Source organism: Nesoenas mayeri (assembly GCF_963082525.1).
Source record: "Nesoenas mayeri genome assembly, chromosome: 3".
NCBI classification, from domain to species: Eukaryota; Metazoa; Chordata; class Aves; order Columbiformes; family Columbidae; genus Nesoenas; species Nesoenas mayeri.
Genome location: NC_137544.1, coordinates 952,565 through 975,015, shown reverse-complemented (window position 1 = coordinate 975,015; position 22,451 = coordinate 952,565). Strand labels below are relative to the sequence as shown.

The 22,451-nt window shown below is 54.6% G+C and overlaps 1 protein-coding gene across 1 annotated transcript; it reads left to right on the top strand.

The window, feature by feature from the left end:
• Positions 1–6,399: 6,399 nt before the first annotated feature.
• Positions 6,400–12,158, top strand: CIMIP2C (ciliary microtubule inner protein 2C; the record flags this gene model as incomplete). Its single annotated transcript, XM_080342873.1, has 3 exons — positions 6,400–6,504; positions 7,981–8,093; positions 12,014–12,158. 3 exons carry the CDS (start codon positions 6,400–6,402, stop codon positions 12,156–12,158), a joined length of 363 nt encoding a protein of 120 aa, XP_080198999.1.
• Between the last annotated feature and the right edge of the window lie 10,293 nt (positions 12,159–22,451).

The following is a 22,451-nucleotide window of genomic DNA, read 5'->3' as shown; positions in this document are numbered from 1 at the left end:
AATCATTTGGGTTGGAAAAGACCCTCAAGAACATCGAGTCCAACCGTTCCCCAGCCCTGACCCTGCCCCATGTCCTGAGAACCTCATGTCCGTCTGTCCAACCCTCCAGGGCTGGTGACTCCAGCACTGCCCTGGGCAGCCTGTTCCAATGCCCCACAGCCCTTTGGGGAAGAAATTGTTCCCACATCCAACCTCAACCTCCCCTGGGCAACTTGAGGCCGTGTCCTGGGGTGATGTCTTTCCCCTGGAGGGATGACGAGACTCTCATTCATTTCCAGAGAAGCTGAAACTTCTGCCTGGGGTTTCCTGGCTTGGCTGAGCTGGTCTGTGCACGGAGAGTCCCAGACCTTGATATGATCCGCAGATCTGCAAAGGAGACACTTGCACTAAGCCCACCCAAAAGCATCATTTCCAGGCAGATGAAGAAGATGCTGGGGAAACCAAACCCTCAGTAGGTCTGAGACAGCAGCTCCAAGCACCTTGGTGCAATGTGTCTCCCAAAATCCAGCTCCAGTTAAATGTCTGCAGAGTTTCAGCCTCTGTGACTGCTGTGGCAAAGCCATTGCTGAGCCAGCCGGGTCTCGTGGCCGGGAGCCAGGTGCTGGGGACACCTTATTGTGGCCTTTTTGGACTCAAAAGGGGTCAATAAGAAAGATGGGGACCGATTTTTGAGCAGGGCCTGTTGTGATAGGACAAGGGGTGATGGTTTTAAACTAAAGGAGGGAGATTCAGGCCGGACATGAAGAAGGAATTGTTGTCCCTGAGGGTGGTGAGAGCCTGGCCCAGGTTGGCCAGAGAGGGGGTGGCTGAACCATCCCTGAGACATCCCAGGCCAGGCTGGACGGGGCTCTGAGCAGCCTGAGCTGGTGCAGATGTCCCTGTCATGGCAGGGGAACTGGGGGAGATTTAATGGTCTGTTCCCACAACACATATTTTATTATTTTATTCTTATTTTATTATCATTTTACATTCTGATATGAAACCCCCTGCATTTCTATTTTCTTTCCTTTTCCTTATATTCTTTTTTTTTTCATTCTTATTTGCAATATCTCAGAGCTTAGATGCAAACAGACAAAGCAGCCCCTCCAATTCCCGCAGCTCCCCACGCTCCTCACAAGGATTATTTTACAAGGATTATTTAAATCGAACACGCAGATCTCTGTGTGCTTTTGTTGTCTCTTACATTAGTTCTCTATAGGCAACTGACCCTTCCCAAAGCGCTTCCAGAGCAGGTTCCGCTCCCCGCCGGGGCAGGAGCACAGCCCACTATTCCGCTTACATGGGGACATGGGAAAGAGAAGCAAAAAGCCTAAAAAATGCAAACTTTGGGATATTTCTGGATCTCCTACAGCAGGAGTGGGGAGGGCAGGGGGTGGAGTTTTTTTGGGGGGTGCAGGGGATGTTCAAGAGTGGGTTCCGGGGGGTGCGGTGGGGGTTCCGGGCTCCCCCGTTGCCGGGTGATGGTGTTTGTGACCCGGCTGGGCCGGGCAGAAGCAAAGGGGACAGGACCGGGGGCGGCTGCAGCGCAGGGACCGGACCATCCAGAGCCCAGACATGGCTGGGAACGGGTAAGGGCTGGGCAGGGACAGACCTGCACCCCAAACACCCTGCACCCCAAACACCCTGCACCCAAACACCCTGCACCCCAAACACTCTTTACCCCAAACACCCTGCACCCCAAACACCCTGCACCCCAAAAACTCTGCACCCCAAAAACTCTGCACCCTTCCTGAGTCCTGTGCCCACCCCAAAACCCTGCACCCTTCATAGATCCTTCACCCCACCCCAAAACCCTGCACCCTTCATGGATCCTTCACCCCACCCCAAAACCCTGCACCCTTCATGGATCCTGCACCCCACCCCAAAACCCTGCACCCTTCATAGATCCTTCACCCCACCCCAAAACCCTGCACCCTTCATAGATCCTGCACCCCACCCCAAAACCCTGCACCCTTCATGGATCCTTCACCCCACCCCAAAAACCCTGTGCCCTTCATGGATCCTACACCCACCCCAAAAACCCTGCGCCCTTCATGGGTCCTGCACCCACGCAAAAACCTTGCACCCTGCATGGGTCCTGCACCCACCCCAAAAACCCTGCGCCCTGTATGGGTCCTGCACCCACCCCAACAATCCTGCACCCTGCATGGATCCTGCACCCACCCAAAAAACCCTGCGCCCTTCATGGGTCCTGCACCCACCCCAAAAATCCTGCACCCTGCACAGGTCCTGCACCCACCCCAAAAACCCTGCACCCTTCATAGATCCTTCACCCCACCCCAAAAACCCTGCACCTTTCATGGGTCCCGCACCCACCCAAAAACCCTGCACCCTGCATGGATCCTGCACCCACCCCAAAAACCCTGCACCCTGCATGGGCCCTGTACCCACTCCAAAAACCCTGCACCCTTCATGGATCCTGTACCCACTCCAAAAACCCTGCACCCTGCATGGGCCCTGTACCCACTCCAAAAACCCTGCACCCTGCATGGATCCTGCACCCACCCCAAAAACCCTGCACCCTGCATGGATCCTGCACCCACCCCAAAAACCCTGCGCCCTGCATGGGTTCTGCACCCACCCCAAAAACCCTGCACCCTGCATGGATCCTGCACCCACCTCAAAACCCTGCACCCTTCATGGGTCCTGCACCCACCCAAAAACCCTGCACCCTGCACAGGTCCTGCACCCCACCCCAAAAACCCTGCACCCTGCATGGGTCCTGCACCCACCCCAAAAACCCTGCACCCTTCCTCTCCCTGGTCGAACGGGGCTGCAGGAACCAGCTCTGCACACCTCATGTCCCCACTGCTCTTGCCAAGCGAGTGTCACCCAATGTCAGCTCACCCTTGCCCTGCCCTCTCAGCCGAGGCACCTTCCCCAGCCCCTTCCAGCACCACAGATTTTCCCCCCTTTCTCTTGTTTTCTTTCACGTCTCCTTTTGTTTCGTGTGAGCAAAGGTTTTGTGAGGAAGCCCAAAGCGCTGGGGCTGCCCTTGCCCCGGGCAGCCCTTGCCCTGGCTGGGCAGTGCCCGTCCCTGCAGCTTTCCCCGGGTACAAAGCCAGCCTGGGCGACAAGGCTGCGTGTCCCCTGCACCCAGGGGTGCACCCGCACCCAGGGGCTCCTTGCTGGGGGGGTTACGTGTGTGTCTGGCATCCATCGCTCTCACTGCTGCTCCCCGAGCTGCTGGAGCCCATTTCTCCCTTGCAAGCAGAGCTGTATTTGTAGGAGATATATATATATATTTATTTTTACATATTTTTTATATATATATTATATAGATATAGATATAGATATAGATATAGATATAGATATAGATATAGATATAGATATATAAAATTGTTCATCTGGTCTTTTGAGAGCATCCTTTCCAGCCCCTTGTTGACAGCCTGCTTGTCGTGGTTGAGACAGACAAACGACATAGACCAAGTTCTTTCAGGATGAAAGTAGTAGATGCCATTTATTGCCACAAGTGCATTTTTATACAGTTTTACCAATTCATGTGTCTCTTCACTATTGGTTACAAGTTACAGCAGTAACATCTGGTTGGCTGTTTTTGCTATCATCGATGTTACTCTTCTACTCCCTTCTCTCTCACGGGTACATCCTGAACATCTCCGGATACTCTGTTACTCCCATCTTTCTCACGGGTAGGCTTTCATATCTTCAAGGCTTATTTCTGTTCCCATGCCCTCCGTCAGGGAATCCACGGACCCACCGTAGTCCTCCACACCCGCTCCTGGTTGGCATCTCCCCGCTTTAACCCCAAAGTGGGTTTGCTGCCAAATCTCTCACCTTTCCTGCTCTTCCGCTGCTCTGGCAAACAGCAAATTGCAGCCTCACTGCAGAGAAAAACACCCCGAGCTGCAGGGCTCGGTGCACGGGTGCTGGGCTCTGGCGCCTGGGTGCTGGGCTCTGGGGCCTGGGTGCTGGGCTCTGGGGCCTACCTGACTCCATGGGTGCTTGCACGCTCAGATCCTGCCTTTTTGGCCCCTGTTCCTGTTCACATGGCTATTCCCAGTACAGTGGAGAGTGGGAAGCAATGGGATACTTATAAAATCTCTTGATTTACTGCTTTGCTTTGGATTTGGTGGCCCCCTGGTAGCAGTAAAGGTGAAGGTGTTGCAGGGTGGTGTCACCATCATCCCCTTTGTGTCTCTGGAGGCTCAGACAAGAGAGATGCCCATTGTTTGGTGGCTGGACCAAAGGTGAGAGGAGGGAATGGGCCAGCACAGCTCCCTCATCCCATGCGTTGCTGAACAAGGGTGTTTCCAGTATTTAAACTGGGATGTGGGGAAGCCACCTGCAACCTGTTGGTGCTGGATCTGACCTGGTGTCCTTATTGTACCCGTGGCCACGGAAAATAGAATCCATTCAACAGGGAGGTCCGGATTAACAACCTTCTCTTGTGCAAAATCATCTGTCCTTAAATGAACAAAACCCTGGTACCCAATCTTGCTCAAATGCAAAATTTGTCGTGTGCAAACCGTCATTCCCCATTCAAACCGTGCTGTGGGAACTGCACGGGGCCAGGCAGAAAATCTCACCTACATTGGACTTGCTCAGAAAGCTGCTTTGCTGTTTGTTGGGGGAGGTTTGCTCTGTGTTTGTCCCAGAACGCTAATGGGGATTTTGCTGTCTGGCAGACAAATGGACTTGTGCTCATAGCCGGGTCCTGTGGGTTTTAGTGCTGTCCCCGTAGCAGGACCCGGCTCAGCACAAGGAGCTGCTGGGGCCACCAAGCCCAGTCTGGTGGGGACAGACAGCAGGACAGCGGTTTCACGCACACGGACTCAAAACTCAACGGCTGCAGCATCCCTGGGGAGGGGACACGAGGCACAGGGCTCAGCAAACCCCAGGGGCTCATTGAGCAGGGGATGTGCTAAGTACATTGCCATTGATTTTTGCCTCTAGTTATCTCCTTTCTTTGGCATCTCTGTTTTCTCTGCCCTGGCAGCAAGAGGAAAGGAATAGATTTCTGTCTTTTTCCTTCAGATCTTCCTTTCCTTCTCCTGGCTTTTGCAGAATAACACAGCCCTGTGCCCGGAGCCGAGCTCTCCCGCACCGGCTGAACCGCTGGGTTTGGGTTACAGGCAGAGCATCTCAGACTGCAGCAAAATGAACCCCAATACGCCTTGGGTGAGCTTGCTTGGCGAAAAGAAGCTGTTTCCACCAGCTCCTGTGTGTCGGCATCTTGGCAGCTGAGGCTTTGCAGGAAAGTCGATTGCTCACAGCCATTGCGAGAAGCTGGAGGGAGAACACTTATGTATTTCCATGGTCTGGGAACACGCAGGGAATCAAACAAGCTCACCAGGGTGGCTGAAGGAGTGAAGGCAGTTTGGTATTTTACCAGTCATTATCAGTAATAGCTGGATTTTCAGCCCTGAGAGTGCACAGAGATAAAAGAACTCCCAAATAACGTCTTTGTGGAGCAGGTGAAGTGGTGGGAACGAGTCTGTGCAGCCCCCTCCTGCTTCGGAGCCAGTCGGTGCCATGTCACCGTGATTTGGAAGGACAGAGGAAGAAATAGTTTGTGCTGAGGGTGGTGAGAGTCTGGCCCAGGTTGGCCAGAGAGGTGGTGGCTGAACCATCCCTGGAGACATCCCAGGCCAGGCTGGATGGGGCTCTGAGCAGCCTGAGCTGGTGCAGATGTCCCTGTCATGGCAGGGGGCACTGGGGGAGCTTTGGAGGACCCTCCAACCCAAACCATCCTGTGATTCCATGATTCTCTGATCTCTCATACAACCCCTGAGCCCTCTGCCCGGTAGGAATGAGTTGAGTTTGGTATCACGTCCTCAGCTGGAAACCCCACGGGCCACCAGCGAACAGCCGCCCAAAGTGCACGCTGACCTTCCTGGGTGCTCGCAATGGGGGGGCCCATTTCTTCTCCCTTTTTCCTGCTGGTTTTCTGCCAGGAGAGGGACCAGCTGCTTCCCTTCCCCATTCCCGGGGTGCATGGCCAGTTTCAGCACAGCCAGGCATGGGGTGAACCCTGCTCTGCCGGCAGCTGGGGCACCCCGAAAATGCAAGGAAGGGTGCTTAGAGGAGGAAATGAAAGCGGAACATGTCCTGAGTCATGAAGGGCATGAAGCCACCGTTCCCGCCAGCACCGGGATCCTGTGAGCAGCGGTTTATCCTCAGGTGCAATTCTGTGCATCAAACGTGAGGGTTTTTCCCAAACTGTGGTTATTTAAACCCAGAGGGTTGGACACTGGCTCTCACAGGCATTTTGTGGAGCCAGAGAGGAGAAAAGAGCTCCCTCTTGACAGGAAGCCCCAGCATGGCCCTTACTGACCACGTTTCCCATGCAGGTACTGAAGGCACAGCCCCAAAACAGCGTTTTCTTTCAGAACCCCCCGTGGGAACAGCACCATGAGATACCCCCTGAGCCCCCACACCATGACAACACGGCAAGAGAGCCAGGACCTGTGTCCCTGCATCCCGCAGCACACCCGCTTCAACCTGGATGGCGGCCGATCCCAGGAGCTGGGCAGGTTTTACGGGGTGAGGACACGGGGGACCCTGGAGGGGAACTGGGGTGGCCACAGGCTCCTGCTGGCCACGGGGGCTGGGGACAGGTGAGCCCTCCTCTGCTGCCTGCACAGAACGGGAGATTCCTTTTGGTTGGAAAAGCCCCTCAAGATCACCGAGTCCAACCATAACCCCCCCCAGCACTGCCCCATGTCCTGAGAACCTCATGTCCGTCTGTCCAGCCCTCCAGGGCTGGTGACTCCAGCACTGCCCTGGGCAGCCTGTTCCAATGCCCCACAGCCCTTTGGGGAAGAAATTGTTCCCCAGATCAATTTTAAACGTGGTGAGCCCCACTGCGCAAAATCCCTGCACAGGCAGCAGCAGAGATGTCACCCCAGCAGCCAAATGTGATTCCAGGCAGCTGGAGTGTTCGTGTGCTCACAAAACTGAAACGAGCCTCAGAGAGGGGTTAATTCCAGGCATCACTCATGCATGAGCAGGGGGGTGCACTGTGCATGTTTAATGCATGTGGGCAACCAGGGCTATTGCTCTGGGGGGCTGAGCACAAGGTGGGGGACTTGAATGGTGCAGAAACTCTCTGTGGAGCGGCAGGCAAAGACTTGCCCGCACCGACACCTGAGGTAAGGACAAGGGGTGATGGTTTTAAACTAAATGAGGGGAGATTCAGAATCCCAGAATCTCAGAGTGTCAGGGGTTGAAGGGCCCTGGAAAGCTCATCCAGTGCAATCCCCCCATGGAGCAGGAACACCCAGATGAGGTTACACAGGAAGGTGTCCAGGCGGGTTGGAATGTCTGCACAGAAGGAGACTCCACAACCCCCTGGGCAGCCTGGGCCAGGCTCTGACACCCTCACCCCAACAAGTTGCTTCTCATAATCAAGTGGAACCTCCTGTGTTCCAGTTTGCACCCATTGCCCCTTGTCCTGTCCCTGGTTGTCACCAGCAGAGCCTGGCTCCATCCTCCTGACACTGCCCCTTTCCATATTGATCCCCAGCAATGAGTCCCCCCTCAGTGTCCTCTTGTCCAGCTCCAGAGCCCCAGCTCCCTCAGCCTTTCCTCACACGGGAGATGCTCCACTCCCTGCAGCATCTTGGTGGCTGCGCTGGACTCTCTCCAGCAGTTCCCTGTCCTGCTGGAACTGAGAGGCCCATGATGCAGAAATTGTTTGTGCTGAGGGTGGTGAGAGCCTGTCCCAGGTTGGCCAGAGAGGTGGTGGCTGAACCATCCCTGGAGACATCCCAGGCCAGGCTGGACGGGCTCTGAGCAGCCTGAGCTGGTGCAGATGTCCCTGCTCATGGCAGGGCTGGTACTGAGTGAGATTTAACAGTCCCTTCCCACCCAAACTGTGCTGTGATTCCTCATTCCGTTATGTGTGTGCACACATACACCTGTGCATATGTGTATGCACATGTGTGCATATGCTTGTGTGTGCACATACGTGTTCCTGGGCATTTGTGTGTGCATCTGGACATTTGCCTTTATCTGCAGCTGGTCCAGCAGCACCGTGAGTTTTGTCAGGACAAGACCGGGACGCTGTACCCTGTTCCCTACTTTGTGCTGCCCATGAAGGAAAAGGAGAGATGCCCTCATCCACTTGACCTGTGAGTACCAATGTCCCCGGGACATGGTGGCACCCAGTGCCCAGGGCTGGTGGGATGAAACCAGAGAGATCTGGGGGAGAGCCAGTGCCGCACCTGATCGTCTTTCTCTTCTTCGCCCAAACCTTCTGTCCTCAGAAAAATGAGAGCAGAAGAAACCAGATTAACCTGAAAGGGGAGAAATAGGTGAACAACGTGCCAGGATTTGAGTCTTTTTCCTAATTTAGAAATCCCTGGCTTGGTTGGTTGGTTGACTGGTTGGTTGGTTGGCTGGCTGACTGGTTGGTTGGTTGATCGGTTGGTTGATTGGTTGGTTGGCTGGTTGAGTGGTTGGTTGGTTTGGCTGGCTGGTTGGTTGGCTGGCTGGTTAGTTGGTTGATTGGTTGATTGGTTGGTTGGTTGACTGACTGATTGGTTGGCTGGTTGGTTGGTTGATTGGTTGGTTGGTTGGCTGGTTGGTTGGTTGGTTGGTTGGTTGGTTGGTTGATTGGTTGGTTGGTTGGTTGGTTGGTTTTTAAAGCAAGTATCCTCCTGGCTGCATGTTTGCAATCCTGGATGTTTCTAAATTTCAAAGCCCTCATAAAAACTGGAGCAGCATCCCATGGGCTCCGTGTCCCACCTTCTCCTCTCTTTGTACCTGTGGGACACACCACAGGCTCTGCTGCTCCCTGGGACCTTTCCCACCATTGGTGTGGCCAAGGAGAGCTGAGGGCTGCAACAGGAATATGGCTGCTGAAAAGACTTGACTTTAGCAATCAGACATGTGAGCTGGCCAAAGGTCCAGCTGCCACCCCAGGGTGCCCACCGGCCACCCAAACCATCTCAGATAGATGAGGTCTCCAATCACCATGGCCATGAATTGATGGGGGAAGCACCAATTCCATCCCACAGCTGCCTCCTGCCTCCACACAGCCAGGCTGGGCATGGGCAGTGCTGGGGCTCCTCTCCTCTGAGCCGGTGGGTCCAGTCTTCTGCTGACCCGGTACCTGCAAAATGTGAGGTTTGGAGAGGGCAGGAGGTCATCAAAACCAAAAGGAAAAATGTGCCCTTTTGTTAGTGTTCAAGTAGCCATTTATGGAAAACAGACATCAGAGAGTGACGCTCCTGGGTACTTCTGGAGTCATCTCACCCAGCCGCTCGTGCACCTCACGCGTGGGTTTCGGCTGCTCTACCCTGGCTGTGCTCAGCACACCCAATGGCAGAGCTTCCCAGCTTCCGTCCTAACGCCTGCGGCAGGGCCGCTGAGACCTCAGAGATGTCCTCCCTAAGCCACCAGTGTCAGGACAGCTCATCCTCACAGATGTCTCACCAGAACATCTGTTATCGCCCAAAATGAAACCCTTCTGTTGCACCCCCTGCTGCAAACCAGGACAGAGCAAAGCTGTGGCCGTGGTAGATAGGAACCATCGCTCTTTGCTTCTCCTGCTCCGGTCTTGGCTACCGATCTGCCCATGGCAAAGGGAATGTGTCCACTCAACCACCACAGAGCCCTGTGCACGCAGCCTGGGCTGCGGGTCATGAAGTGATGTCGAAAGGACCCGTTTAATCTCCCCCAGCATCACCCAATGTGCATGTGGGCTGACGAACCCCAAAACCTCCTGGGAACGTCAGGGCAGATGCTGCAGACGTTGGAGCGTGTGAAGGAGCTCAGCAGCATCTCTGGGGCACAAAGGTGGGCAGAGGAGACACAGCCCTGCTGAAACATGGATTGAGTGGCTGGATATTTCTCTCCAGCACTGACGCCACCATGGGTATGTTGGGGATGGAAAGATAGTGATAAATACTTTTAAGCAAGAAAGAAATGAAAGTAAAACTCAGTGGGGGCATAGAGTAGCAATTGCCTCTTGCTTCAAGCTCTGAGCATGACACTGACCTGGGATCACAGAATCGCAGAATCATTTTGGTTGCAAAAGCCCCTCAAGATCATCTAGTCCAACCGTTTCCCAGTCCTGTCCCTGCCCCATGTCCTGAGAACCTCATGTCCGTGTGTCCAGCCCTCCAGGGCTGGTGACTCCAGCACTGCCCTGGGCAGCCTGTTCCAATGCCCGACAAATGAGGAGGATGGTGACACGGGCTGTGAGATGGGCTGAGAAAGGCCGGGGGCTGAGCTGCCGGGGGAGCAGCCGGAGCCGGCGCCAGCAGAAATACGTGGGTGCCCTCTAGTGTGATGTGGCCGAGGCTCCACACGGTGTCAAATCCAGGAGGAAGGAAAACCCAAACAGACCTCCAGTCATCCTCAGAGGGCTTCAGATAAAATACCTTAATATATTTTCCTTATATCTGGCTGGATCTGCCCATGTTCTAACCTGTGCCCATAGCTGCTCCTGTCACCAGGCACCTCAGAATTCAAGGTGCATCCTCCAGCTTCTCACATCTCGACATCCTCTCGATCGTCTCTTCTCTGCTACCTCCCCTTAGGTAGCTGTAGACTATGAGAAGATTCCCCTTTGCCTTTTCCTCTTGAGCGTGAATAACACAGCTCTCTGCCTCTCCTTGCACATCAAATCACAGAATCACGGATGGTTTGGGTTGAAGGGACCGTTAAAGCTCCCCCAGCCCCCCCTGCCATGACAGGGACACCTGCACCAGCTCAGGCTGCTCAGAGTCCGTCCAGCCTGGCCTGGGATGTCTCCAGGGATGGTTCAGTCACCACCTCTCTGGCCAACCTGGGCCAGGCTCTCACCACCCTCAGCACAAACTATTTCTGCATCATGTCCAGCCTGAATCTCCCTCCTTTAGTTTAAAACCATCACCCCTTGTCCTATCACAACAGGCCCTGCTGAGAAGTCTGTCCCCATCTTTCTTATCCAACCCTTTTAAGCACTGAAAGGCCGCACTAAGATCTCCTCGGAGCTTCTCTTCTCCAGCTGAACACCCCAACTCTCTCAGCCTGTTCCAGCCTCGGATCATTTCTGGGGCTCCTCTGGCCCCTCTCCAGCAGCTCCATGTTTTTGACTTGACATTTGGCTGTCACCAACCCCTGGAGGGACAGGCAATGTGTCCTCGAAGGGGCAGAAGCGGTGGTGGCCTTGAAAGTCATCTTTATTTTCCCTCTATCCCTTCAAACTCTTCCCCATCCCCAGGTTCCTTCCTCGTGCAGACGTGTGACTGAACCCACCTGGGTAATACCAAAGTGCAGAGCTACTTCTGCATTAATATTTGTGTCCTGGAGGTCGTGGGTGTTTGCAAACTGGGGAGCACGGGCTGGTCTTGCAGCATCAGCTCTGAACACGGCACAGACAACATCTCCCCATTCTGCCTGTGTTCTCCTTGCAATACCCGCGCAATCCGTGACAGCAGGACTTGGGGTGCACGTGTGGGGTGCTGGCGCAGGCAGAGCCAGCGGGGACTCAGAATTTGGGAGCCCTGGGGTTGTATCAGACCCATGAAGACTCAAATTGGACAAATCCTTTTGCGGGGACAACCCTGCAACCTCAACCTGCTTCTGCAGCTCTGCTGGGTGAAAGTGCTGGGCTTGTGGGTGCCCCAGTGCCCTCAGAGCACATCTCGATGGCTGAGCCCTGCCTGCACCCCTGGAGCCCCTGCCTGCACCCCTGGAGCCCCTGCCTGCAGCCCTGGAACCCCTGCCTGCAGCCCTGAAACCCCTGCCTGCACCCCTATGACCCCTGCCTGCACCCAGTAACCTCTGCCTGCACCCCTGGAACCCCTGCCTGCAGCCCTGGAATCCCTGCCTGCACCCGGTAACACCTGCCTGCACCTCTGTACCTGCTGCCTGCACCTCTGTAACCCCTGCCTGCACCCCTGTAATTCCTGCCTGCACCTCCATACCTGCTGCCTTGCACCCCTGGAACCCCTGCCTGCACCCCAGTAACTCCTGCCTGCACCTCCGTAACCCCTGCCTGCACCTCCGTACCCGCTGCCTGCACCCCGCTAACCATCCTTCACATTCTTCTGCTCCCCAGCCCACCACTCAGTGCCAAGACCCGCTGGCATTTGCTGCGATTGTCATCACTGGACGTACGGACCTGCCAGACCTTCCCCTCGGGGAAGAGGGTCCCCTCCCAGGAGAGGCAGAACCGAGACGTCTATTTTGCGTGCCGAGCCTAAGCGACGGCACCCACCCTGCCCTCGGTGGAAACCTGCTTTGTCCAGCTGTAGGAGGAGCAATGGGAAAATAAAGGAGACGGAGCTGCTTGCTGTCTGGGGCTCTGTGTGCGACAGGGACCTGCCACGTGGGTCAGGGATGCTCTTTGTCCCTGTTTTTCAAGGAGAGGGTGCAGCTACACACCCCGCAGCTCCTCCTGCCATTGGGGATGAGCCACGAGCTGAAGAGACATTGAGGACAGGTGGGAAATCAGCTGGCTTGATGGTGTGACCGTCCGGCAGGTGAAATGTCCCCACTCTGTCCTGCCCGCACAGGCTGGTGCCTCCGCTCAGGTGGGACGGCGGCTCTGCCCCGCTCCAGGCTCTGCTCACGGTGCTGGGGGGTCACCCAGGACCCTCTCGCCTGGGCCGGGACAGCTGCTGAAGCGTTGCAGTGGTGGGGAAGAGCATGGGGACTTCAGCGTAGCCATCAGTGACCTCAAACCATTCTGTGCCTGGCAGTCTCCTCCTGGACAAGGCGTCCAGCACACAGCTGGGTAAACACGCAATGCAGCTGGTGAGCAACTGCCTGACGGGCCGGGCTTAAAGGGTTCTAGTCAATGGGGTCATGTCGGGCTCAGTCACTAGCGGGTTCCACAGGGATCATCTTAGGGTTGGCACTATTCAATGTCTTTATAAATAGCTTAGATTCAGGACTTGAGGGGTTAATTAGTAAGTTTGCCAATGACACATAATTGGGAGGAGCTATTGAGACTCTGGAGGGCAGAGAGGCCCTGCAGAGGGATCTGGACAAACTGGAGAACTGGGCAATTGCCAACTGCATGAAGTTCAGCAAGAGCAAGTGCCGGATTTTGCACCTGGGACACGGCAACCCCGGCTGTACAGACAGACGGGGGGACGAGATGCTGGAGAGCAGCTCTGCAGAGAGGGACCTGGGGGTTCTGGTCTGTGGCCAGTTGAACATGAGCCACCAGTGTCCCTGGAGCCAAGAGGGCCCCGTGTCCTGGTGCACCCAGCACAGCACGGCCAGCCGGGCAGGGGGGATTGTCCCGCTCTGCTCTGCGCTGGGGCGGCCTCACCTGCAGCATTCACTGTGTGCAGGGCTGGGACACAGGAGAAAAGGAGACAAAGCTGCTGGACAGTGTCCAGAAGAGGCTGCAAAGTTGGTGCAGGGTCTGGAGGGGAAGCCGTGTGAGCAGCGGCTGCAGTCCCTGGGTTTGCTCAGCTGGAGCAGAGCAGCCTGAGGGCAGAGCTCATGGGCTGCAGGTTCCTCAGCAGGAGCAGGAGGGGCAGGCTGAGCTCTGCTCTGTGACAGTGACAGAGCCCAGGGAGCGGCAGCAGATGTGCCAGGGAGGGGCAGTGGGACATGAGGAAAAGGTTCTTCCCCTAGAGGTGCTGGACACTGAACAGGCTCCCAGGGAGGTGTCACGGCCCAACCTGACAGTGTTCAACAAGAGACTGGACACCGTCCTCAGACACGCGGGGTGACCTGTGGGGTGTCCTGTGCAGGGACAGCAGTTGGACTCCATGATCCTGTGGGTCCCTCCAGCTCAGGAGACTCTATGACCATCCACCCACCTGACACCTCCGCCTGCACTTGAGACCCCCAACTCACCTGCTGGTCCAGCTGGAAGTTTGCTGGTAGGTTCCACACTCGCCTCACGCAGCCCCGGTTTGGGGACACAGACACTCTCTCCCCCAGCAGCCGGGACCAGCACGTGGGCTGTGACCCACGGTCCTGCCCCAGCTGCCGCTGCTCAGCCCGGCACCCGCCTCCCTCAGCGCTGCCCAGGGAGCTCATGGCAGGAGAACATCCCCACCCGGGGGAGAAGACCCCACTCGCTCTGCTGGGACCCCAGTCACAATCTCCAGTAGCTGCACTGGGACCCCAATCACTGCAGTGGCTGCACTGGGACCCCCCTCACTGCAGTAGCTGCACTGGGACCCCCTTCACTGCAGTAGCTGCACTGGGACCCCCCTCACTGCAGTAGCTGCACTGGGACCCCCCTCACTGCAGTGGCTGCACTGGGACCCCCCTCACTGCAGTAGCTGCACTGGGACCCCCCTCACTGCAGTAGCTGCACTGGGACCCCCTCACTGCAGTAGCTCACACCACAGGCCAGGGCCACCCAGAGCCCCAGTCTGACTCCAGTAGCTGCCCCAAATCCACTCACACCCCACAGGCCTCACCAGTCACTGGCCCCCAGCCCCTGCAGCTCACACTCCCAACACGAGCTTTGTTTCCTGCCGGTGTCTCCATGGAGGCTTTGCCGGGATATTGGGGGCTGCTTCCCCTTTTTTCCCTCCGTTTCCCAGCTGAGCAGCTCCCCGCTCAGATAACCTCGCTGGAATAAACCTTCTCAGCCTCCCAGCCACCATCAGCGGGACTGACCAGGCTGGGTTCCCACCACCGCCTCCCTTCTCATTTGCGGGGCACATCTGTCTAACTCCCTGTTCTGCTCTGTGCCTTCCTCCCCTTCTTATTATCCCTTGAGACGCTCAAGAGGGTCCTTGAGCAGACACCCTGAAAGGAGCAGACACTCCTTCCACACACCTTTCCACAGACCATGGCCCAGCTGCCACCCGCCTGTCTGCACAGCCCAGACGCTGCAGTCACGCACAACTGGGGCTCACCTGAAAATAAAGGATACAGAGACCAGCCCTGTCCAGCTCGACTACTTTATTAGCAAAGACACCGGGGGATTGTACTGACCCACGGCTTTGGGCAGCTCTCCAGGAGGGCTCGGGCCTTGGGTTTCCAGCGGCGTTGCAGGAACTGTGCAGCAAAAGCCTCCGACCAGCCCACGGGTGCAGGCCCAGCTGGTTACACGTTCTCAGACCACGGCTCCGTTGCCACCAGCCTGTCCTGGCCGCACAAACACTAACGTCACACACGGCCGATGGTTGATGCAGAAACAGCCGACTGGATGCTCTCATAGCAGTGAGTAAGGGAGTCATCTAAGAACCTCTCCAGCCTCCTGTTCTCGTCTAAGCAGTAGCTCTCAACACGTGTCTTGATGTACCTCTGGAAAAAGTCTCTTGGGAAATAAAGGTACTCCTTGAAATTCTCAAACTTTTCTTCTTCTGCCAGGTACCTCAGTATGCAGACTTCCAGAGAGGATCTATTGCCATTGAAGTCTGGGATTTTGCCCTTCATGTCTCGAGCTATGGCCAGAGCTGTCCTCTCATAGACCGCCTGGCGAAGAGCTGGGCCGATCTTTTCACACAGGAAAAGTGCAAATGATGTGACACAAGTGGCTCCTTGGCAGGAAATCTGGAAACATGTGAAGAAATCTTCTTTCTTGCTGAAAAAGGTTATTAGGAAGGTGCTGGAGAGGGACCCGAACTCTCGTGGGTTACTCTGAGCAGTATTTATTGTAGAAGATTCGCAGGAACAGCAGGGTTGGATCACCTCCTCAGAGAGTGACAATCATACAGCAATACAGCTAGTCATTATATAGGGTTCTAACAGGTATTATGCAACTAAGCAAATTTTATCACTGTCTATCACTATCAATGTCTTCAGGTTCCTTCCGTCCCAGTGGTCTGCAGGTTTCACTTCTTCCTTCATGTTACACTTCAGCAAGTACCAAATGAAAAGTCCTCGGGTTGCAGGGCTAGCTTTGAAGTTCTACCTGTCTCATTTGTTATCCATAGTTCATCAGTCTAGTACAGAAATCAGCAAACCTAAGAATAGCATTTATCAATGTCTAAGGGTACAAAGCAAGCGTAAGGTAACCACGCTCATGGTTCTGGGCAAGGGCTATACAGGAGACAAGCTGAGACTTGCAGCCTTAGCAGCACAGCTTATAACACTGTTTTAGGCCTAAAATCCTAATTCCCTATTTTCCTACAACACTTGCTTTACATGTACAAGATTGGAACATTTGCTCTTTGGAACGCTTCATGCATGGCTTTAAACCTTCCTGCTGCCATTCGGCACAGATACAGTGATAAATCTATTCTGTAATCTTTATTAAAACTGTATTTTGCATTGTCAGGGACAGAATTCATACCTTTCTCTACTTCATTTAGAATTTCATGAATAAAGCTTGGACTGTAATCCCTTTTCTCCTTTTCCTTCTTATCAATGTTTGCCCACACATTGGCTATGATGTTGTCTGTAATGCGGCGTATGCTGTCCTCATCAGCATTATCCAAACTCACAGTCGTGAATCCTAGCCATTTCTTTTTCTTAGTGACATGTTTCTCCAAGTCAACAGAAAACTGTGGGTGTTTGGGAAATTTCCTGATTCGTTTACGTAAGTGAGGCTCCTTAAAGAGATCTAGAAGGACATTTTCTATTTGCACATTGATATTAACCTGTTCTGGAGGGGGAGCAGCAGTAATCTGCTTTGCCCATAGAGCCATGAAGTTGTCTCTCAGCTCCCTCTCGCTCAGGCTCTGGCCTTCCGGATGCAGAGCCAAAGCCCTGCTCCTTGCCAGGAGCTCGTTTTCGTATTCTGACCTCCTTTGCTCCAGTTTACACTGGTTCACACCTTGCTTTATAGTTTCAAGAAGAGATTGGCTTATTTCTTCCAGCTTCTGTACAGCACTGTAAAACTCATCAAGGCCCCCTCTGATGACTTGATGGTAGCTGTTCAAAGAAGTTGTCATCACCAGTATAATAATGAGTTCTGAGATGCATTTTAGGAACAAGATCCTCTGACTACGTAGTAAAAAGTGATCAGAGGAATTTGAGTGTTCACGCTCCAGCTCTGAACGTTTTGGTACAAAACTGAGTCCTGGGTGGCTCTCATCATGGACATCTTCTGTCTCCATTATTCTTGGATAGTGACACTCAGGTCGGTGGCACTGGAGTAAACGGCGGAACCTGCGGCTTCCAATGGCTAGATTTGCTTTGGATTCACTGCCATCTGATTTGGATTTAGACTGACTGGAAGGCTCTATACTCTGAAAAACGTCTTCCGTATCTTCGATCCATTGCATAATGAGGGAAGACCTGGGGAAGACCTCAACAGAACAGCTGTGAGGATCCAGGAGGCACCTCAACAGGGACTTGATGTAGATGGTGTTTTCTGGAGGTGACTTCTGGTAAAACCGAACAGTATTCAGCAGGAACTCCTGCAGCGCTTTGTCTGACAGGCACACGTTGATCCAGACTTTGTGGCTTTTGGTTTTCTCATTCAGACTCTGTTTGAAATGAACCAGCGTGAGCAGTTTGCTTCCATCCCCCGGCACTTCCCAGGCCTTCACGTGCTCCATGAAAGCTCTGGCCTCTTCCACCGCACTGGCCAGTTCCTCCCCGAACATGGTGCTGACACGGAGGTGCGTTAGCGCTTCGTACGCGGCCCTGAGGCTGCTGCTCACTTGATAGCTGGACTTAAAATCACTGCTGTGATTGGACAGGATTATATCCCACACTGGGAGGAGCTGAAAGCCTCGGTCAATAACAGACCAGGTTCTGTTGCTACTTACAAGCCCGGCTTTCCACTGAGGAAGAGAATCCACCTCTGATGGGCCCCCCGTGTTGGTCACAGAGAGATGAACATCCGTGTGGACATTTTTTCTGTTTGTTCCCTGAAAAGAAGCCTGTGAGCTGGGTTTTGAAAAGTCGACGCTGCCACCGGAGTTGCCGTAACTGGCCCCAATGTAGGCGTCCAGTGCTTTAGATACTTGTCGCTTCATCTCTTTCCAATGCTCAGCTCTGAATCCTTCCGTAGATGCTTTCCACCAGAATATTCCCCCAAAGTGGAGGGGACCCTGGACTACGTGGGACCCAAACCTCTCAAAGAAGCTCCCACACCAGCTCTTCAGCATGTCGGGTCTGTCTGCTTCCTCCGTGATGCTCAAAAGATGCTCGATGTGTTGCAGCTCCCGCAGGGCTGCATCCGAGAGGTGAAGCTGACGCTTTTGGAAGCAGCAGGAGGCCAGAGGGATGTACCGGTACTTGGTGGTGCAAATGTAGCTCTGCTCAGAGAAGGACCGACAGGTGTCCGCTGACTGCAAGGACTTGCTGTAATCTGTACCCGTTTCAACATTAAACCCCCAGAATCTGGCTTTGGCAGAAACGCTGATGCTGAACCCCAGCTGCTCCATGGACTTGGTGAAAGTGGCTTCTGCTGCAGAGGAGGAGAACTCCTTCCTATCAAACCGCGACCCTTGCACCGGACCTGCCAGCTTGAACCCACTGGGAACCCTGATGAGCTGCTCTCGCTTTGCCAGCACATCTGCAGTTCTGCTGGTTAGGTAAATGCCCTGCAGGGCCAGTCCCCCCGACGCTCGCATCAGGACCTCCGCATCTGAGACGTTCTCAGCCCTGCCCACTGACGACTCCTGCTGCTCCAGCTGCTTATGGATGTTCCCCAGCACCTCCACCATTGAGTTCTCTGGTAGGGCCCAGGACTCTTTGGGAATCCCCATGGCTTTCCACAGAGCCTCCTCTTTCTGTCTTACAGCGTCCTTGCTGTGGCTGCGGCTGTCATGCATTTCCTTCAGCTCCTTCAGGAGCAGCTTGGCCGCTTCGTGTCTCTCCTTTGCCATCTTCTCAGAAGCTTCTTTTTTGTCTGTTAGTTCCAGGAGTTTTTGGAGCGCCTTTTTTTCCCATGGTTGCCGTACTGCGCACTCCAGCTTCAGGTAGTCTTCATATTGCAGATGTTTCAGGGCTTCTCTGGAGTTCACTCCCAGTAGCTCCGACAGTTTGGGCAGCCAGTATCCAGCATCCAGTCCTTCCTTCTCACATGCTTCTGCCAGCAGTGTTTTAGCAAGACGTGCCTTTTCCTCATCTTTTTGTGTGTCCTCCTGTGAAGCCATGGCTGTGGAAGAGGAAAACAGTCTGTCTTTAAGGTATGTTACAGAGGCCATGGCCTCTTACAAGAGGGCTCTCCAGCAGCTGCAGGCCCAGGGGATTCCTGCTTCCCAGCTGCTGGGGCCCAGTCGGGGGCAGCCCAAGACCTGGGGGTCCCCATCCCAGGCAATGGACCTTCCTGCTGCTTTCCCCTTTGCACGTTCAACCCATAATGGAGCTGATTGTGTATCCCAGAGACAACACACGCACACACAGACTTGGCCACACAATGAGCCATGGTCAAGGTGCTGCCTTCAAAAGCTCCCACATGTCCCCAGCAGGACTCATGGATACATGGGTCCAGACAGCCGGAGCTTCCCTGGAGCCCTCGAGCACCAGCACAGCCCCTCTGTGCACCAGCACAGCCCCTCTGTGCACCCCTGGCCCTGCATCCCGCACCCTCTCACCAGCCCCACGGGTCTCCTCCTGGCTGGCTGGCCCAGCTTGCTGCTCGCCAGCAGAGCCACACGCTCACACACCCGTCCCACGGGCACCCCTCGCTCGCAGGACACACTGCTCCGAACACCCGGCTCCGGGCACACGGGCTGTGCCCTGCGGTCCCGTTCCCGCTGCCGGCGCGGAGCCCCTCACTCACCTCACTCACGCCCATTCCCCAGGAGCAGGCTCTCAGGACACACATCGTTCTCACCCCGGTGGCTGGGAAAAATCCAACTTGTCCCTGTCCAGAGCTGTGTCTGGAGCATCCTGTTGGCCCCTCATCAGTGACGGGAGACTTTGGATCTTTGGCCTTGTGTGCGGGACCCCCGTCTATCCCCTTTGTGTCCCTCTCTGGATTTGTTTCTTGTCTCCCCTTCACTTCTTTTCCCATATGCACTGGGACATTCTTTGTCTGGTAACTTGAATGCTGCTGACACTCTGATTGTACATGTGCTTTTACTCCTGCTAATTGTTTCTGTCTCAAATCAGTGGTACATTAAAGGGATTCCTTCAGTGCACAAAACCTTTGTCCTGGTTTTGTTAAAAACAAGACCAGTTTCTCTTTTAGTGAATTTTCCTTTCAGTTAAGTTCTTCTAAGTAACTGCACTTGTCTGAATTTTTGCCTGCATATTTTTAGGGCACTGTGCTCTGAAGACTGATAAGATGACCAATGGAATGCTGAAGAAGCTCGTGTTTAGATTTATGCTATGAGAACCAAGAATTCTGATAACATCCCATAATTGAGAGGGGTATGTTTGAGGAGGGGCGGACAGAACAGGTGAACAAAACTGACCGACTGAGTATTCCATCCCATAAGCGTCATACACCCTATATAACAGAGAGAGATCACGAGGGTTTCGCTCTCTTTGACCACAGCTGGCATCTAGAGAGGACCCTGTCTGTCTGCCTGCGACCCTAGGCCTGAGGACCTGCATCCCTGAATTCAGTTTCTGGTTTGCTGTGAAGTCCCGTCCAGGACTTCTGGGTGCCTGCCCTGCAGCTGCTGGAGCCACGCCAGCTCTGCCCATCCACCTCTGCTGGAGTGACGCCAATTCCACACAGGAGGGATTAAGCGCTGCTCTACGTGGGATATTCAAGATTAGGTTTTGTATATTTTGTATATATTCTCTATTTATTAGCAGCATTAGTAAAGCCTTTAAAAACTTTCCAACTTAAAAGACTTATTTAAGTCACTTATTTAGTCACTGCTGAGCAGGGCTCACACAGAGTCAAGGCCTTTCCTGCTCCTCACATCACCCCACCAGCAAACAGGTACACAAGAAGCTGGGAGGGGACACGGCTGGGACAGCTGACCCCAGCTGACCCCAACTGACCCAAGGGATATTCCACACCATGTGACGTCAGGCTCAGCATGTAAACCAGGAGAAAGTTGGTGGGGTCATTTCTTGGGGAAGGTTTGGACATCAGTCAGTAGGTGGGGTGCGATTGCATTGTGCATCACTTGTTCTGTACATTCTATATTATTATCATCATCATTATTTTCTTCTCCTTTCTATCCTATTATACTCTCTTTATCTCAATCCACGAGGTTTACCCTTTTGTCCCAAATTCTCTCCCCCACCCCATGCAGGAAGGAGAGCAAGGGAACAGCCGTGTGCTGTTGAGCTGCCTGTGGGGTTAAACTGCAACATCCTGAACCCACATACTCATTGTGTACCTTAGAAGAGGGGCAGGTGCAAAGTACGAATCTGCTGCACACAGCAAAAGGTGCCCAGGAGTGACTCCGGACAGGGCTGAACGCTTGTGCACCACAGAGCATCACGGGGAGGAAGAGCAAAGCTGGGCATGAAGACAAAGCTCAAACTGACTGGAATTTAAAAAGGATTCCCCAGTACAGGGATCCTCTCCCAGTGCCCTCCTACCTGCTGACCTCTGGAATACTGGTCCTGCTGCCACCACCAGAAGCCACCAGCAAGGGAGGGAGCAGGGCCCACATCGGCTTTCTCAAGGGGAGAATCACAGAATCCATTTGATTGGAAAAGAACCTCAAGATCTCTGAATCCAACAATTAACCTCATGCCGTCAAATCAACCACTAATCCATGTCCCTAAGAAACTTATCTCCATATCTGTCCAACCCTCCAGGGATGGTGACTCCAGCACTGCCCCGGGCAGCCTGTTCCAATGCCCCACAGCCCTTTGGGGAAGAAGTTGTTCCCCAGATCCAACCTCAACCTCTCCTGGCGCAAGTTGAGGCCATTTCCTCTGGTCCTGGCGCTTGTTCCTGGGGAGCAGAGCCCGACCCCCCTGGCTCCAAGCTCCTTTCAGGCAGGTCAGAGATCAGGTCGTCTCCCCTCAGCTCCTGTTCTCCAGCTGAAGCCCCCAGGATCATCAGCCACTCCATCACACTTGTGCTCCAGCCCCTCACCAGCTCCGTTCCCTTTTCTCAACTTGTGTGTTGTTTGCTCCCCACTGCCCATGGTCGGGCAGGCGTCCAGCCGCTCCCTGGGAAGCAGAGCCCCAGTGCGCGGGACGGCTGCTTGGGAAGGAAACGCCGCAGCCACCAGCATCTCCCCGTCCTCCTCCTCCAGCACAGTGCTGCTCGTTACCCCAGCGCTGCCACGCTCTCTAACGAGCGGCACAGCAGACAGAGACACCACCCAAGCTGCCCGCGCTGCCAGCCCCAGGACGGCTCCCCAGCACCCATGGCTTCTGCACCCCGTAACGCTGACAGAGCACGCCACGGAAGAGGTTTTTACCCACGATGTTCCCCCAATTATCCGTTCAGCTCCCGAGGCCACAGGCTGCCATCCCACCTGCCCTTGGCCCTGAGTCTCGCTCGCACACGGCCCAGCCCCATCCCTGTCTCCAGAGCGGGGAAGCAAATGGCATCAGGGTGCAGAGCGTGCACGGCTCCCGGCCCCCGGCACGGCTGGGCTTCAGGCCAGCGCACCCTCTCAGCTCAGCCCTGGCACACACTGGTGCCCACAGCTCTGCAAACGGGCTGGCGAGCAAAGGCTGCTTCCTCCAGACACACTCACAGCACAGACCACCCGCCTCCTGCCCAAAACCCCCTTTTTTCCTTCCCT